Raw genomic sequence first — 16,925 nt, 5'->3', positions numbered from 1 at the left:
TGCCTCAGCCATGGTGGGGAAACTGAGGCACAGCAGAGGTACACGGCCACTTCATACACCTCCCGCGGCTCCCGGGCCAGTGTGCAGAGTCCTCAGAGCCCTGGGTGAGGCGGCGGGGACGTCGGGGCCAGGGGCTGAGTCTTCTGTCAACCGCGCGCGGCGCTTCCCCCGTCTGCCTGGGGCTGGGGTCCCCGAGGGCCCTCCCGGCCCCGACGCTGGCCAGCGACAGGCTTTGCTCGGACCGGCCGGTGCGGCTGTGGAACGGAAGGGCCCGGGGTTTGTGGTCCGCCGGACTCCACTGGAGGTAACCCCCGCCCGAGGATGCTTCCGTTGCCACGGCAACCGCCGGGCCGGCGTGGTCCCCTGCGCGCCGCGGAGCCCGCCGGGAAGGCCCTTGCCCTTCCCAAGATGGCGGCGGCGGCGGCCGGCGCGCGGGCGGGGTTAGGCGCCGTCGGCTCGTCCGGAGCGACCTCCGTTCCCGCTTTTTCGTGCTAACGGCGAGCTTCCGCCCACGCTGGTTCTCCGTCCCCGTTCCGAGAGTCCTGGGGGCCGAGCAGGGAAGGTTTGTCTGCAGAGACTGGGGCCGATACCCAGGGAAGCCAGGCGGGACTTCCGTGTCCCGCCGGAAGTGACGCGACAGTCGCAGCCGCCGCCAGGTGGAACGGCAGGTGGGTGCAGGTGCCAGCCTGGCCGGGACCCGGCTGAGCGACCGACTCTTCCGGTGAGCGACAGAGGCAGCTCGCAAGGGCCTGGGGGCCCCCGGGGCGGGCTCTGGCCTGGACTCCCCCTCTGTATCTGGTGAGACCCGCCGCGCCCCACCGCGCGCCGAGACGCCCCCACCCCAGGCCGGAGGCGGGGAGGGGGCCGCGCCCCGGGAAGGGGCTGGGGGCGGCTGGCCGCGGCGCTTCGCGTCCCTGAAGGCGGCCTCGTCTCTCCCGGGCCCAGCTCCTCGGCGGTCGGCCAGCCGCCCGCGCTCTCGGGACCATGTTTGCAGACTTGGACTATGAGCTCGAGGAGGATAAACTGTGAGTACCGTGTTCCTCCACGCCCCGGGGGCGCAGGGGCCGCCGGCCTCTGGCTCTGCAAACGCTCGCGTGCGGCCGAGGGCCGGGCGCGCTGGAGCATCTGGGCGCTGAGGACGGGTCAGGGCCCTGCGCGCGCCAGGAGCAGCCGGAGCAGGGCCTCTGCTGGGCGGCCGGGGCACAGGCAGGAGGGTGGCCAAGGGCCAGGTTTCCTGAGGTCAGACCGTGTGGCCCCGTCAGAGCATCTAGTGCCACTTGTTAAGGAAGATTCCTTTTGTTTGAAAGGCAAAGTGCCAGGGAGAGACAGAGAATCTTGCATCTGCTGGTTCACTCCCCAAGTGGCTGCAGTGGCCAGTATGGGCCAGACGGAAGCCAGGAGCCCGGAGCCTCTTCCAAGCTCCGGCGTGGGTGCTGGAGCCCAAGGACTTGGGTCCTCTGCTGCTTTCCCAGGTGCATCAGCCGGGCGCTGGATTGGAAGCCGAGCAAGCCGGGTCTCAACCCGGTGCCCATATGAGTGCCAGCATCGTAGGCGGAGGCTTAACCCCACAGCACCGGCCCCTCCAGCCGGTGCTCTGATACGGGTGCCGGTGTGGCAGGCGGTGGCCCCGGTCTAGTGCCGTGTTGTGTCCTCGGCACCGAGGTCAGGTTGTCAGCCTTTTCCGAGTGAGCGAGGATGTTTACGGTAGAACTCTGGTTAGTGCTCACCTGCCGTGGGAGCCGAGAGGTGGCTGGACAGCGACTGAGGCCGGGGGGCGGGCTTATGGGGGCTTTCGGAAGGAGGGAGCCGTGATGTTCCCTGTGCCCGAGAAGGTGCCAGCAACTGACCCGTGAGGGGAGGAAGTGGGGGGCGTGTTTCCGTGGCGGCCGCCTGGGCCTGTTGGTGTGGACGCTGACAGGGGAGCCTTTCTCCCGACGCGCCCATGAGGAACTGAGATGCAGGGTAGGGGGCGGCCTGAGTGCCACGCTGCTGGGAGGCCGGGCTGGGGGCCTCGATCCCCATCTGCGCCACTCGGAGGGCTGCGTGTGCCCAGCGCGAGGTGCTGGCCCTCGGGCCACGCCAGGAAGCGAGGCGGCGGGCAGCGGCGGGCCTCCCCGGGGAGACTGAGGCCTGCTTCTCATTCCAGCGGCATCCCCACTGTGCCGGGGAAGGTGACCCTGCAGAAGGACGCCCAGAACCTGATTGGCATCAGCATCGGGGGCGGCGCCCAGTACTGTCCCTGCCTCTACATCGTGCAGGTACTGGCACTCGGAGGCGGGGCAGCGTCCTGGCCGGCTGAGCCACCTCCTGCTCTGGCGTGGCAGGAGCGGGCCAGGCCTTCCCACGCCCGCGGCCCCAAGCGGGCCTGCCCCTGTGTCTCACCACTGCTGCCGTCTGCCCTTGTGCGCCGGGCATGTGCTGCGGTCTGGCACTTGGACGTTTGCAGAGTGCACCTGCTGAACACACAGGGCTGCGGCTGTGGGTGCTCGCCCGAGTGGGGGTGGGGGGCGGCTGTGGGTGCTCGCCCGAGTGGGGGTGGGGAGGCTGAGGCTGGGGCCTGAGTGCAAACGCAGACTTCGCTGGGGGAGCAGGGGCGAGCGGTGGGCTGAGTCAGCTGAACTCAGGAGCTTATGGGGTCTCCACAGGGGTGCAGGGGCCGCAGCTGGAAAGTGATTTAACGTGGGTGGCCGTAGGTTCTCGGGAGAAGCGAGCGCAATGACGGCCCGGTGCGTACAAGCAGAGAGCGCCTGCGCTCCCTGGCAGCGGGCGCTTCTCCAGCCGCTTCGCGTCTGTGCGCCGCCGCAGGAAGCCGCCCTGGTGACGCCCGGTCGGCTGGGACAGCGGTGCGGGAGTGGGGTCAGGCCTGGTGCGAGGCTGGCGTGCAGCCGTGGTCTTTCCGGGAAGGACCTGGCCTGTTGCCTGTTGGGCAGGCCAGTACCGTCACTGAGCAGAGCCCGTGGGGCAGGGCAGGCTCCGAGGGTCTGCAGGGAGTCCCTTCCGGCCCTGGGGAGGGAACCCTAGGGTGCGGCCCCGCCTTCCTGAGCACTGGCCACCCCCTCCCCGCCTGTGGCGGGGGCAGGACAGCTTCACGCACGTGAACGCTTACACCTCAGGAGTATTGGCGCTTTCACCGAAAACCATTTATCTGTTTATTCACTTGGAAGGCAGAGTGATTGACAGAGAGCCTGGAGCTCCATCCAGGTCTCCCACGGGAGCGGCAGGGGCCCACGCACTGGGCCATCTCCGCTGCTTTCCCAGCTTCCTGTTCAAGGAGCTGGATCGGAAGCAGAGCAGCTCGGAGGGGCTGCCAGTGTCTCGGGTGGCCCTGGAAGTGGACTTGTAGAGTTCAGTTGTCTGTGTGAACGTGCGGAGTGGCTCGCAGCTAGTGGAGAGCGCACGGCCCCGGGGCAGTGAGGTCCCGTTCCAGATGATAGGGGTGCCTCACCGTCCGCTGCGCTCTGCACCGCTCCCCCTCAGCTGTTCCCCGTGGGATGCGCACCCTGGGGTTGCCTCCCTGGTCCAGGAGCCGGGATGTCTGTGCCCTCCAGAGCCGCGGCTTCCTCTCAGGCCGCTTTCCCGACAGTCGCTCTGCCTTTGGCCGAATGAGTCTCGTGCAGCCGATGTCTGGTTCGGGACGTTTTCCTGAGCTCCCGGCCAGGCCCTGCTGTGGCCTGGGGTAAGGAAGGGAAGGTGGGGGCCGTGCTGTGGTTCAGTGGGCAAAGCTGCTGCCTCCATCGCCGGCTTCCCATATGGGCACCAGTTTGAGTCCCAGCCACTCCACTTCTGATCCAGCTCCCTGCTAGTGCACCTGGGAAGGCAGCAGAGGATGGCCCGGGTGGAAGGTGGCCCTGCCACCCGCGTGGGAGACCTGGAGGGAGCTCCTGGCTGCTGGCTTCGCAGTGGCCCAGCTCAGCCGTTGAAGCCATCTGGTGAGTGAACCAGCAGATGGAAGACATGTCTCTCTGTAAACTCTGCCTTTCAAATGAATGGAAAATAAATCTTAAAAAAAAAAAAGCCGGGGTCCAGTCAGGATTGCGCCCACCCCGGCCTCCTGGGCCAGCTCTTGTCCTGGGGCCTCCCCAGAAGCCACTGTCGTCAGGATACACAGAGGCTCAGATCAGGAGTGGAGGTGGGACTTGGTCCCAGGCCCAGTGTGGGAAGCAGGTGTCCTGTGGCGTCCTCGCCACCGTGCCCCATCTTTGATGCGTTTTCTGTGAACTTTATTTGTTTTCAGTGGAAGGTAGAGGGGCAGGAAGACAGATGTTCCGTCTGCTGGTTCACTCCCCAAGCTGCCACAGTGGTCGGGGCTGGGCTGAAGCCAGGAGCCGGGAGCCCCGTCCAGCTCCGCCTCCTGTGCCGCTTCCCCCGGCGCACTAGCAGGGAGCTGGGTTGGACGTGGCGCGCCCGCGTCGGGGGCCGGCGCTGTAGGCAGTGGGTTGACCTGCGCAGCGCTGCCGCCGTGCCTCAGCGGTTGTATTAGTGAGGTCCGTTCTCTTGCACTCCCCCGTCTGTTGGGGGGACTTTGCTTTCCTCGCTGCTGCTGAGCCCAGGTGCAGAGTGATCGCTTGCTCTGGGCTCCCCCCCCCCCCCCCCGGTCTGGGTCTCTGTCTTGATAAAGCGGCAGTGTCGGAAGTTTTGAGTGTCTCACAGCCTTGTCCCTCTGTTCCAAGAGTGTTTCCTCTACTCAGGGTTCCTTGAATTCCATATGAACTTTAGGGTTGGTTTTTCTATTTTTTTATAATTTTTTTCCTCTTAACAGATGAAGGCTTTTCTATTTCTATAAAAAAAATGCCATGGGGATCTGATAGGCGCTGGATTGAGTCTGAGGTTGCTTTGAGTAGCGTCTTCTAATCCATGAACATGGGATGTATTCCGTTTACTTATGCTTTTTTAAATTTCTTGCAGCCATATTTTTTTTAAAAAAGATTTATTTTTATTTTTTTGAAAGGGTTACAGAGAGAGAGAGAATCTTCCACCCGCTGGTTCACTCCCCAGATGACCACACTGGCCAGAGCTGAGCTGATCTGAAGCCAAGAGCCAGGAGCTGCTTCTGGGTCTCCCACGTGGATGCAGGGGCCCAATGACTTGGGCCATCCTCCACTGCTTTCCCAGGCCATAGCAGAGAGCTGGATCAGAAGTGGAGCAGCTGGGACTTGAACTGGCCCCTATATGGGATGCCAGCACTGCAGGCTGGGGTTTAAATCCACTGTGCCACAGCGCCAGCCCCCAGCCATGTTTTGAAGTTTTCATTGTACAGATCTTTAGCCACTGCTGTGGTGTTTTTAGTGGAAAGTAGAAGAGGGAAATCTTCATCTTAATTATTTTATTGCTTTATTATATATATATTTTTTTGTTATATATAACGAACATTATGAAGAATTTCTTTTTAAAGATTTATTTATTTATTTTTTTGACAGGCAGAGTGGACAGTGAGAGAGAGAGACAGAGAGAAAGGTCTTCCTTTTTGCCGTTGGTTCACCCCCCCAATGGCCGCTGTGGCCGGCACACTGCGCTGATCCGAAGCCAGGAGCCAGGTGCTTCTCCTGGTCTCCCATGTGGGTGCAGGGCCCAAGCACTTGGGCCATCCTCCACTGCCTTCCCGGGCCATAGCAGAGAGCTGGACTGGAAGAGGGGCAACCGGGACAGAATCTGGTGCCCTGACTGGGATTAGAACCTGGGGTACTGGTGCCACAGGCGGAGGATTAGCCTAGTGAGCCGCGGCGCCGGCCTGTTTTTTATTTTTTTTAACGATTTATTTTATTTATTTGAAAGGCAGCATTAGCGAGAGATTTAGGTTGATCTTCCATTCGCTGGTTCACTCCCTAAATGGCTGCAGTGGTCAAGCCAGGAGCTTCTTCCAGGTCTCCCATGTGGGTGCAGGAACCCAAGGACTCGGGCCATCTTCTACTGCTTTCCCAGGCCACAGCAGAGAACTGGATCAGAATAGAGCAGCCGGGATTGAACCGGAGCCCACGTGGGATGCCAGCACCGCAAGCGGTGGTTTTACCTGCTACACTACAGTGCCGCCCCCCCCCCCCACCAAAGACTTATAAAATTTATTTATTTTGGAAGGCAGAGTTACAGAGAGAGGAGGAGACACTGAAAGGAAGATTGTGATCTTGCATCCGCTGGTTCACTCCCCAAGTGGGCACAGTGTCTGGGGCTGGGCAAAGCGGGAACCAGGAGCTGGGAGCTTCTCCCAGGTCTCTCGCGTGGTGGCAGGGGCCCAAGGACCTGGGCTGTCTCATCGCCTTCCCTGGCACGTAAGCAGGGAGCTGCATTGGAAGCAGAGCAGCCGAGACTAGAGCCAGTGCCCGTATGTGCTGCTGGCACTGCGGGTGGCGGCCCGACCCACTGACGGCGCTGGCCCCTGAAGTGTTCTTTTGACGTGCTTTTTGTATAAAACTCAGAACGTAAAGACAGTGTAGAAGGGATGTAATAGCAGGTGCATTCTCAGTAATTGTGTTCTCTCTCAGTGGTTTCTGTTTATAAGGCAGAATGATAGAGAAAGGGACACACACACACAGAAAAGAGAGACAGAGAGGGAGAGAGATCTTCCATCCCTTGGTTTACTCCCCAAATGGCCACCACAGTCAGGGCTGGTCCAGGCTGAAGTCCAGAGCCAAGAACTCCATCTGGGTCTCCCACGCGGGTAGCAGGGACCAAGTCCTTGGGCCGTTAAGTCCTGCCTCCCAGGAGCTTCAGCAGGAAGCTGCATTGGAAGCAGGCAGCAGGGACCAGACGGGCGCTCCGTGTGGGTGCAGGCGTCGCGAGCCCGTTGAGCCCCGCGCCCGGTGCCTGCCCAGGGGTTCCCTCCCTGGGTGATTTGTGTTCATGTGGCTTTTCCTTTGTCTCACTCATCTGATCCTGGACAGCCACACCCAGCTGGGGCAGCCAGTGAGGGCGGACCCTGTTGAAGGGGTCGCCTGGGGAAGGGGACTCACGGGCCTTTGCTCAGGCAGCCCGGGCCGCGCTCTGGGAGTCAGCCATGCTGGGAGCCGTTGGAGCGAGCTCTCGGATGGGGTGTCGGGCGTCCTGTCCCCAGAGTGCACTCGGGGTGGGTGAGCGCAGAGCTGGCCTGCCCGAGGTCTCACCTCCGTCCCCCACCCCGCGGCTGTGTCCCGCAGGTGTTCGACAACACCCCGGCCGCCGTGGATGGCACAGTGGCAGCTGGTGACGAGATCACCGGCGTCAACGGGCGGTCGATCAAAGGGAAGACCAAGGTGGAGGTGGCGAAGATGATTCAGGAGGTGAAGGTAGGCTGCTGCCGGAGCGGGGCCGGGGCACCACCTGCCTTCGCCGGCGGATCCTCGTCGAGCTCTGGCCAGAGAGTGGGCAGCGTGACCTTGCAGGGGCTGGCACACTGGGCCCCTTGCGTCCCTGGCCAGGGCCGGAGTGGCAGCCGTTCCAGGGTGAACTTGGTGGGTCAGCAGGCGCCCACGGCCTTGCAGGACCTCGGAGGGGCAGGAGGAGCACCCTTGGGAATCCAGACTCCTAGAGGCGACGCCGGGCTCTGGGGCAGCTCCCAGTCCAACTGGGCTTTGGGCCACCCACCCCCACCCAGGCCCTTGCCCAGGCCGAGCCTGTGCCTGCAGCCCCCGATCCTGCAGGCTTCCTAGGCTGGGCCCCTCGGTGAGGCTCACCTGGCCAGGTGCTTCATCTCCCCTCCCCCAGCCCACTCCCACCCTGCGCAGCTCCAGGACCTGTCCCCCACCCACACTGGTGGCTTCTGGGAGGGACCCCACCCTGCCATGGCTCTGCTGGAGCCCCTGTGGCCACAGGACAGACTGGGTGGGGCTTGGAGCGTTGTCACACACTAGGGAGCCCGCAGGCCTGATGGGAGGGGTGGGGGGTGGGGGGGAGGGGCGCTGTGGGAGGCGCCCCTCCTCCTGCAGCCCTGGCCCCAGGGCTCCTCCCTCTGCCGGAACAGGGACTCTGCAGGTCCCCCGCCCCTGTGTGTGTGGGCGGGGTGGGGTGACCGGCCCACTTTCCTGGGGTCCCCGGGGAAGTGACCTGCTGTGGTTGTGCCGCTGACACCCTGGGCTGCAGGGTGGCCCCGGCAAGCACTGGGTGTTGCCCTGGGAGAGGGTTCACCTCCCGCCCTGGCTGGTGGCGTTGGTGCATTTTGGTTTCCTTCAGGAACGATTTTTTTTTTTTTAAAGATTTATTTTATTTATTTGAAAGAGTTACAGAGAGAGGGAGAGACAGAGAGTGGTCTTCCATCCGCTGGCTCACAACGGCCGCACGGCTGGAGCTGCACGGATCAGGAGTCAGGTGCTTCTCCTGGTCTCCCATGCGGGTGGGGCCCAAGGACTTGGGCCATCCTCCACTGTTATTCCAGGCCATAGCAGAGAGCGGGATCGGAAGTGAAGCAGCCGGGACTAGAACCGGCGCCCATATGGGATGCTGGTGCTTCAGGCCAGAGCGATAACTCACTGCGCCACAGAACGGGCCCCAGGAACAGTTTTAAAGTTCTGTGTTTGGACGGATTTGGTCTGAGGTTCACGGGCCTTTGGGTCATAGGATGAGTGACGGTGGCCCCCCAGGACGGGGACCCCACTCAGAAGCTCTGTCCCGAGCAGTCGTCGGACTCCCGTGTGCCCCTCCCTGCTTCTCACCAGCGCCCTGCCGCCTATGGCTGCCCTGCCCTTCCGCTTGGTGTCTGGCTGACTGTGTGTGGGGACCCTGAGGATGGGGGACCCTTAGGAGGGGAAGGGACGTCACACAGGTTTGCAGTGGGGTGTGGCGTTGGAGGGAAGGGGCGCAGAGAGGCAGGGCGTGTGCCGTGTGGTGACAGGAGCTGTGTCCCGCTGTGGTCTGCAGGAAGGGAGGGCCTGGGAGCAGACCGGGTCGCACACAGGACTGTGTCAGGCCGCAGCCGGGCCCCTCGTGGGCGCAGGACTGTCTCGTGAACCAGCTGCCGGGGCGGGGGCTGGAATCCAGGGGAGTCCGTGACAGTGGCCTGGGCCGCTCTTGCAGGGGGAGGTGACCATCCACTACAACAAGCTGCAGGCAGACCCCAAGCAGGGCATGTCCCTGGACATCGGTGAGTGGCGTCCAGTGCCCCGCAGGCCCCTTGGTGGCTGCATCTGTGGCTGCGGGGTCTGACCGAGGCCACGAGTGGCCCGGGAGGGCTCAGTGGGCTGTCCCTCTGCTGTTCCCACACCCTGGCCCTGGGTTCTCACCGCCCTGTGTCCCCCTCCAGCTCCCCTGCCCGCCCCCTCTGGGTCCTGTTTGTCCTCCTAGGCCAGCTCCTGGGCTCACTGGCCCACACAGCCCGCTCTCGCAGGCTCTGGCTCAGAACTGCACCCTCACGTAGGGCAGAGGGCCCAAGCCAGTCCTGCTGCCCGTGGCGTGGCCGAGGGCAAGTGGCCTCCTGCGGGAGGGGCTGGGCCTCGGATCTGTAGAAACAAATCCAGGAGCTGCAGGCGGGAGCCTGAGGCCCAGAAAGGGCTCCACGCCCCTGCAGACTGAGGCGTCCGGTCTCCCTCCAGGCCCTCTCGTTCCAACCCCGGCCCCTTCCAACGGCGGCAGTGCGTGCGTCTGGGGCTGGCCTGCTGGTCACCGATGAGGCCTGCTACTCTGGCGTGGCGGGGACTGACCCTTTGTACGGGTCCCCCACGGCCCTGATGGAGAAGGGGGAGGGGAAGCAGCTCTCCCTGGGCCAGGCCATCGCTCCCGTCAGCTGCGCGGAGCCCTCTCCCCAGGACACAGCCACCACGGCCACCCCAGCACCCAGCCACAGGGCAGCCCCTCTGCCCCCTGCTGGCCGTGGCCAGCGAGCTGTGGTGACGCTGGTGGCCCTGCTGCTGCCTTTTCTCACCCGGCCCAGTGTTGAAGAAGGTCAAGCACCGGCTGGTGGAGAACATGAGCTCGGGGACGGCCGACGCCCTGGGCCTGAGCCGGGCCATCCTCTGCAATGGTGAGTCCCCGCCCGCCCTTCCCGGAGGGCCGCGCAGTCACCGTCCCTGAACCCCCAGAGTGCCCACAGCTCTCCACGGGGCCTTCCGGAGCTGCTGTCCGTCATAGGTTGCGAGTCCAACTGCTAATGGGGCCGGGCCTCCTCAGCCCTGGGCCTGCACTGCCTGCCTTTCTCCAGCGGGTGGCACTGCTGCCCGTTTCCCCTGTCCTGCCCAGGGCTCTGGAGGGGCTACCCAGGCAGGGCACAGGCCGCACCTTCTGGCCCCAGGTGGCCAGTAAAGCTCTGGGTCCCGCCCACAGCGCCCGGCCCGGTTATAAATAGCACACCCCGAAGCGTCTTGGGCAGGCTGAGTATAAATAGCTCCAGGCGGCTCCAGACGCTGGCGAGTGGGGGGTGCTATTCTCGCCTGGGCCGTGCACCCTGCTCCGCACTTACCGCGGCTGAGATGAAATTAGAGCGGGCTCTTGTGTTTTTCCCCCAAACCTTGCAATTTCCCAGCCGTAAATAGAGTTTCTAAAAGCGAAGCTGTCACGATGCTGTGACCCAGCTGAGAACAGCCGTGTGGGCTGCGCCCGGCCCCTCCTGCTGGCTGGCCGCGTGCCGGGCCTCCCGAGGACCTCCGCGCTGCCCCTTGCTCCCCAGGGCCGCTGCCCCGGCCCGACACTCCGCCCCTCCTGCTCAGAGACCTTGCCCGGGTCCCGCGGGAGAGGGGCCGCGGAGAGCACTGGCCTGGAGCGTCCCTGCGCCGACACTGGGCGAGGCGCCGTGCCTGCCCGCGGTTCTCCCCGGCAGCTGTGGGCCGTGCCCCAGCCTTCAGCGGGCCCCGCTCTGGGTGTTAGGCCTCAGGAAGTTGCCCCGGAAGCCAGGCCCTGCCCTGGGAGCGGCTGGGGGGGGGGGCCTGTCCTCCCGGCTGCTCCTGGCAGGGACATGTGTGCACCTCCTCTTCATCGGGGTGCAGGGGAGCCCGGAGGAGGGCTGCTGCCTATGGAGGGAGCCCCTAAGTGTCGCCTAGGCAGTGGGCTGCCTCGCATGCCGAGCCCCAGAGGAGACAGCTGCCCTAGCACTGTCCCGCCATCCCCCACGGCCGTCACGCTGCCCCCACGTCCCATGGCCCTGTCACTGCCCCCCACGTCCCGTGGCCTCACTGTCACTGCCTCCCACATCCCATGGCCTCACTGTCACTGCCCCCCACGTCCCGTGGCCCTCACTGTCACTGCCTCCCATGTCCCGTGGCCCTCACTGTCACTGCCTCCCATGTCCCGTGGCCCTCACTGTCACTGCCCCCACGTCCCGTGGCCCTCACTGTCACTGCCCCCCACGTCCCATGGCCCTCACTGTCACTGCCCCCCACGTCCCGTGGCCTCACTGTCACTGCCTCCCACGTCCCATGGCCTCACTGTCACTGCCTCCCACATCCCATGGCCTCACTGTCACTGCCCCCCACGTCCCGTGGCCTCACTGTCACTGCCCCCCACGTCCCGTGGCCTCACTGTCATTGCCCCCCACGTCCCGTGGCCCTCACTGTCACTGCCTCCCACGTCCCGTGGCCTGTCATTGCCCCCCACGTCCCGTGGCCTCACTGTCACTGCCTCCCATGTCCCGTGGCCCTCACTGTCACTGCTTCCCACGTCCCGTGGCCTCACTGTCACTGCCCCCCACGTCCCGTGGCCCTCACTGTCACTGCCCCCCACGTCCCGTGGCCCTCACTGTCACTGCCCTCCACGTCCCGTGGCCTCACTGTCACTGCCCCCCACGTCCCGTGGCCCTGTCACTGCCCCCCACGTCCCATGGCCTCACTGTCACACTGCTCCCACGTCCCGTGGCCCTCACTGTCACTGCCCCCACGTCCCGTGGCCTGCCTGTCACTGCCCCCCACGTCCCGTGGCCTCACTGGCACACTGCCCCCCATGTCCCGTGGCTGTCACACTTCTGCCAGTCCACTGCCTGGCTCCCCTGCTAGACTTCGAGTCCAAGGACAAGGGCAGGACCCGCACTTGTCCCCGTGGGCCTCGCCGGGCCTCCCCAAGGCGGGCACAGCAGGGGTTGCAGGGTCCCTGCGGGCCAGTGCGAGCCTCAGTGTAGCACTTCCTGGGCTCTGTCCCCTCCCGTCACAGCCCCGCCTGGGCTGGCCCCGGCCTTGCTGGGATGGGCAGCCGCAGGGCTCCCTCGTGCCGGCCAGCCGGGGGAGCTGCTGACCGCCGTCCGGTCCTGCCTTCGGGAAGTGCCCACGTCGTCATCAGCTGCTGCCCCTTAGGTCCGGCCCCCTGGGGCGGGGGCTCCTCTCCGACGCCTCTCAGGGTGCCGGGCTGTTTACAGACACCTCTGAGCCCAGCTCAGCCGGGTGCCCTCGCCCCTCCCCGGGCCCTTGTTCCTGGGGTCCCTTCTCTCCCCACGCGCTGGGCCTTTCCCCGGCTGTGGCGGCCTCACTTCTCCCTGGGTCCCCGCAGATGGGCTTGTCAAGAGGCTGGAGGAGCTGGAGCGGACCGCCGAGCTGTACAGAGGTGGGTGGCGCCCGGCCAGGCGCTCTGAAGGGCATGTCGGGGACACAGGCGTCAGGACAGGCTGGGGGCCCCCAGGGTGAGCGGGGCCGCAGCCGTACCCTGGGCCCACCCTGCGTCTCGGCTCTCTCCCCCAGGGATGACGGAGCACACCAAGAACCTGCTGCGGGCCTTCTATGAGCTGTCGCAGACCCACCGGGGTAACGGCGCCCCCCACACCCGCCGGCCCCGCTGGGCTGTGACCCCTGTACACTGAGGCCATGGCTGAGCTCCCCCGGGGCCTCCTACAGCGGGGCCTGGCCCTAGGTGCTGGGGTGTGGCTGTGCTGGGCTGCGGGGCGCGTCTGGACAGCGCTGCAGGGCGAGGCCTCCCCTGCTGTGGTCCCGTAGCCAGGTAGGACAGCTGAGCTACCCCAGCTCACCCTTGGGAAAGTGGAGCCAGGCAGGGGGAGCGGCCGCAGCGCCGGGAGGCCACGCTGGCATTAGGACCCCGCATCGGAGCTCCAGGCCAGTGCCGTGCCCTCGCATCTCCACCTAGCCTCCTCCCAGGGGGCTGGTCCCCGGGGCTGGGGGTGAGGGCCCGCTCCCCGGGGGCAGACCTGGGCCGGTGCCAGGGAACCCGGAGCAGCGGAGGCCCCTCCCAGCTGCGCAGAGGAGCCTTGGGTGGGCGGAGCTCTGTAGCCCCCTCCCAGGGTAGAGTGCGACCCACTGCACCCCAGTGAACCCTGGCTTCCCCGTGGCGGGCCAAGGGGCCGGCCTTCAGGGCAGCCTTGTCCCGCAGCCTTCGGGGACGTGTTCTCCGTGATCGGGGTGCGGGAGCCCCAGCCGGCCGCGAGTGAGGCCTTTGTGAAGTTCGCCGACGCACACCGCAGCATCGAGAAGTTCGGCATCCGGCTCCTGAAGACCGTGAAGCCGGTAGGGCCCCTGGGGCGCCGCTGCCCCACCCTGGGCGCCACGTCACGGCGGCCCTCGCCCGGCCTGGCTCCTGATCCTTGGTGTGGACAAGGCCGCCAGTGAGCACGTGGGCTGTGCGTGGAGGGCAGCAGGCGCCCGGCCGACCCCGCTCCCACTTCCCGCTCCCCCAGATGCTGACGGACCTGAACACGTACCTCAACAAGGCCATCCCCGACACGCGCCTCACCATCAAGAAGTACCTGGACGTGAAGTTCGAGTACCTGGTGAGCGGGGGTGTGCGGTCCCGGGAACGCTGCCTAGACCGGGGCTGTGGGCTCGAGTGGAGGCGGAGGAAGACGTTTGCGGAGCACGGCCGCTCCCTCCGCCCTTGCTGGGCCCGTGTCCAGCACGAGTGCCCCGGAGCCCGACCTGTCCCTGCCGCCAGGGGGAGCCCGCAGGACCCGGGAGGCGGGGCTGGGGCCGCGAGAGGGGGCGGCGGAGGCCGCAGCGCCCCTGACCGTGGTCCCCCCCAGTCCTACTGCTGGGCTTGTGTCCAGCACGAGTGCCCCGGAGCCCGACCTGTCCCTGCCGCCAGTGGGGAGCCCGCAGGACCCGGGAGGCGGGGCTGGGGCCGCGAGAGGGGGCGGCGGAGGCCGTAGTGCCCTTGACCGTGGTCCCCCCCAGTCCTACTGCTGGGCTTGTGTCCAGCACGAGTGCCCCGGAGCCCGACCTGTCCCTGCCGCCAGTGGGGAGCCCGCAGGACCCGGGAGGCGGGGCTGGGGCTGCGAGAGGGGGCGGCGGAGGCCGCAGCGCCCCTGACCGTGGCCTCCCCCCCCCCCAGTCCTACTGCTTGAAGGTGAAGGAGATGGACGACGAGGAGTACAGCTGCATCGTGAGTGCCGCGCTGCGGGGGGGGGGCACCTGGGGCACGGCCCACCCCACTCCTTGGCGCACCGAGGCTGGCCAGCCTGTCGAGGGCCGGCCCCGTGCCTGTCCCTGCCCTCTTGCCGGGGAAAATGGAGTTTTCTCTCCAAAGTGGTGTGTTTAAGTTTTCAAGCCTTTTTTTGGTTTTTTTTTTTTTTTTTCGGATTTATTTTTTTGGGAAGCAGAGTTACAGAGAGGGTGGGAGAGAGAGGTCTTCCATGTGCTGGTTCACTCCCCAAATGGCCACAACAGCTGGAGTGAGCTGATCTGAAGCCAGGAGCCTCCTCCAGGTCTCCCACATGGGTGCAGGGGCCCAAGCACTTGGGCCATCTTCCACTGCTTTCCCAGCCCATAGCAGAGAGCTGGATCGGAAGTGGAGCAGCCGGGACTTGAACTGGCGCCCATGTGGGATGCCGGCACTGCATGCAGTGGCTCAGCCTACTACATCACAGCGCTGGCCCCAAGTTTTCATTCTTTGCCCGTCAGGAGCCGTCACTTAGTGAGGGCTTGGGTTTGAGTTTCTTTCCGTCCAGAACGCCCAGTAACCACAGGGGGCCGGAACCGCACTGGGCTGGCTTTGGGGGGTGCAGCAGGGCAGCGAGCGGCTGGGTCAGCCTGCGGCCGCTGGCCCCAGACTCCAGGGTCGCTGACAGGCTGCCCCTGCCAGGCCCTGGGGGAGCCCCTGTACCGCGTGAGCACGGGCAACTACGAGTACCGGCTGATCCTGCGCTGCCGCCAGGAGGCCCGTGCCCGCTTCTCACAGATGCGCAAGGACGTGCTGGAGAAGATGGAGCTGCTGGATCAGAAGCATGGTGAGGCCACCGCGGTGGGCCCTGCACTGGGGCAGGCGGGTGGGTGGCCCTGCCAGGGGAGCGGGCGGCCCTGCCCTGCCACTGTGCCCCTGCCGGGGGAGCAGGCGGGCCCTCCCCTCCCGCCGGGCGGCCCTGCCACTGTGCCCCTGCCGGGGGAGCGGGCGGCCCTGCCACTGTGCCCTGTGGGGGGAGCGGGCGGCCCTGCCACTGTGCCCCTGCCGGGGGAGCGGGCGGCCCTGCCACTGTGCCCTGCCGGGGGAGCGGGCGGGGCGGGCCCTCCCCTCCCGCCGGGCGGCCCTGCCACTGTGCCCCTGCCGGCCCGCCCCAGTCCAGGACATCGTGTTCCAGCTGCAGCGCCTCGTGTCCACCATGTCCAAGTACTACAACGACTGCTACGCCGTGCTGCGGGACGCCGACGTCTTCCCCATCGAGGTGGACCTGGCGCACACCACGCTGGCCTACGGCCCCGGCCAGGGCGAGTTCACCGACGGGGAGGAGGACGAGGAGGAGGAGGATGAGGACACGGCGGCCGGGGAGCCGGCCGGGGACACGCGCGGGGCTGCCGCGCCCGTGGACAAGGGGGGAAGCTGGAGGGACTCCTGAGTCCCGGGGGCAGGTGCACGGGAGCAGGGTGGGGCCGCTGGGCGACCGGGCGGCGCATAAAGAAAGGCCTGCTGGCTGGGGCGCCCGCCTCCCTGCTCCTCTGTCCACGGCAGCCCCGACCCGGCTTGGGAAAGGCCCCGGGGCCTCAGCCTTCCCTCCCCCTCCCAGCCAGAGGGGCGCCCGTCTCTGGAGCAGCCTTAGGAGGGGCGCTGGAGGCAGCAGCCAGCCCGGGGCCTGGTCCTGCGGGCGCCTTGGCAGCCCCTCGTAGCCTGCCCGGAGTAGGGCCGAGGTGGGCAGCCGGCGGGGCCGGCGTCTCCTGGGCCACATGTGCACTGGGCGGCCGCTGCTGTGAGGGCCGGGCGCTGGGCCTGTACTGAATAAACCGGCCCGGATGGAGCCAGGCACTCGGCAGTGGCCTCAGCCTTCCTCTGACGCCCGGCTGGGGGCAGGCAGGAGCCCATGTGCGCCGCCCTCCCGGGACAGCTGGGGACGAAGGCCATGTCTGGAGGGGGGGGGAGAGGGCCCTGGACTCGCATCTGCGGGGCCTGAGGCTGGCCGGGCCACCTGCCCACAAAGCTGGCAGCTCTGCGGGGCCCTCCCGGGCCTGGGGGCTTCTGGATGGGGGTGGGGGGGCAGGACAGCGGGCAGGGCGACCTGGGGCCCAGGGCGGGGAGCTGGGCTGCTGAGGCGCCTGTTGGTCTGGGCCTGGGGAGGCACGGGCTGTCCGCTAGTGAGAGGGGAGCCGTGGGTCCGCACCCTCACATGTCCTTGTTAGGACAGTGGATGAGGTCGCCGTGGGAGGAGGGGGGGGGCACAGGCCCAAATGGAGAAGCAGGACTGCCCGCGGCCCTGGCAGAAACTAGACCCTCGGCTGGAGGGGAGGCTGTCCACACCTCCTCCCTGCAGGGGGAGCGCGGAGCTCGCAGCCCCCGGACCTGGGCTGGCGCCAGACTCCTGTGCCCGCCGCCCTAGGTTGTCGGGGCCCTGGCAGGACCTGGTGCAGAGCAGCGATGACAGCGGGCTGTGGGCCAGGCACCGCAGGGCTCCCTGTCCTGGGCCCAGGGGACCGGGGGGGGGGGGGGGGGAAGGCCATGGGGCCTGGCTACCACACTCAGGTCCCAGCAGAGGTACAGACGGGCGCGCAGTTCACGAGCAGAGTGAGGCCGGGAGGAGGTGGGCCCAAGACCAGCTCCACCAGGGTCAAAGCGCACGCAGCCCGAGGTCAGGGTGCCAGAGCGGTCGCGGGCAGTGACCAGAGCAGACGCCGTGGGCC

The 16,925-nt window shown here is 66.4% G+C and overlaps 1 protein-coding gene across 3 annotated transcripts; it reads left to right on the top strand.

Annotated features, from left to right (window-relative positions):
* Positions 1-406: 406 nt before the first annotated feature.
* On the top strand, positions 407-16,061 carry PICK1 (protein interacting with PRKCA 1). Of its 3 annotated transcripts, none has more exons than XM_062202857.1 (13): positions 407-668; positions 946-1,025; positions 2,147-2,258; positions 7,128-7,256; positions 8,980-9,046; positions 9,833-9,922; positions 12,370-12,423; positions 12,558-12,620; positions 13,201-13,334; positions 13,505-13,597; positions 14,155-14,205; positions 14,905-15,049; positions 15,378-16,061. In XM_062202857.1, the coding sequence occupies exons 2-13, from the start codon at positions 985-987 to the stop codon at positions 15,650-15,652; spliced, it is 1,254 nt and encodes a 417-aa protein (XP_062058841.1). In that variant the 5' UTR covers positions 407-668; positions 946-984; the 3' UTR covers positions 15,653-16,061. The 3 variants fall into 3 exon arrangements, with proteins under 3 accessions (XP_062058841.1, XP_062058840.1, XP_062058842.1); XM_062202856.1 differs by having other exon boundaries at positions 407-721; XM_062202858.1 differs by lacking the exon at positions 407-668 and adding an exon at positions 716-798.
* The last annotated feature ends 864 nt before the right edge of the window (positions 16,062-16,925 follow it).

Source organism: Lepus europaeus, chromosome 10 (assembly GCF_033115175.1).
Source record: "Lepus europaeus isolate LE1 chromosome 10, mLepTim1.pri, whole genome shotgun sequence".
In the NCBI taxonomy this organism is placed as follows: domain Eukaryota; kingdom Metazoa; phylum Chordata; class Mammalia; order Lagomorpha; family Leporidae; genus Lepus; species Lepus europaeus.
This window is presented reverse-complemented; position numbering and strand designations above follow the sequence as displayed.

Coding starts and splice junctions, on each gene's coding strand:
- PICK1 (XM_062202857.1), top strand. CDS start 985: ATGTTTGCAGACTTGGACTATGAGCTCGAGGAGGATAAACT. Junction 1,026..2,146: donor GAGCTCGAGGAGGATAAACT/GTGAGTACCGTG, acceptor TTCTCATTCCAG/CGGCATCCCCACTGTGCCGG. Junction 9,923..12,369: donor CCGGGCCATCCTCTGCAATG/GTGAGTCCCCGC, acceptor GGGTCCCCGCAG/ATGGGCTTGTCAAGAGGCTG.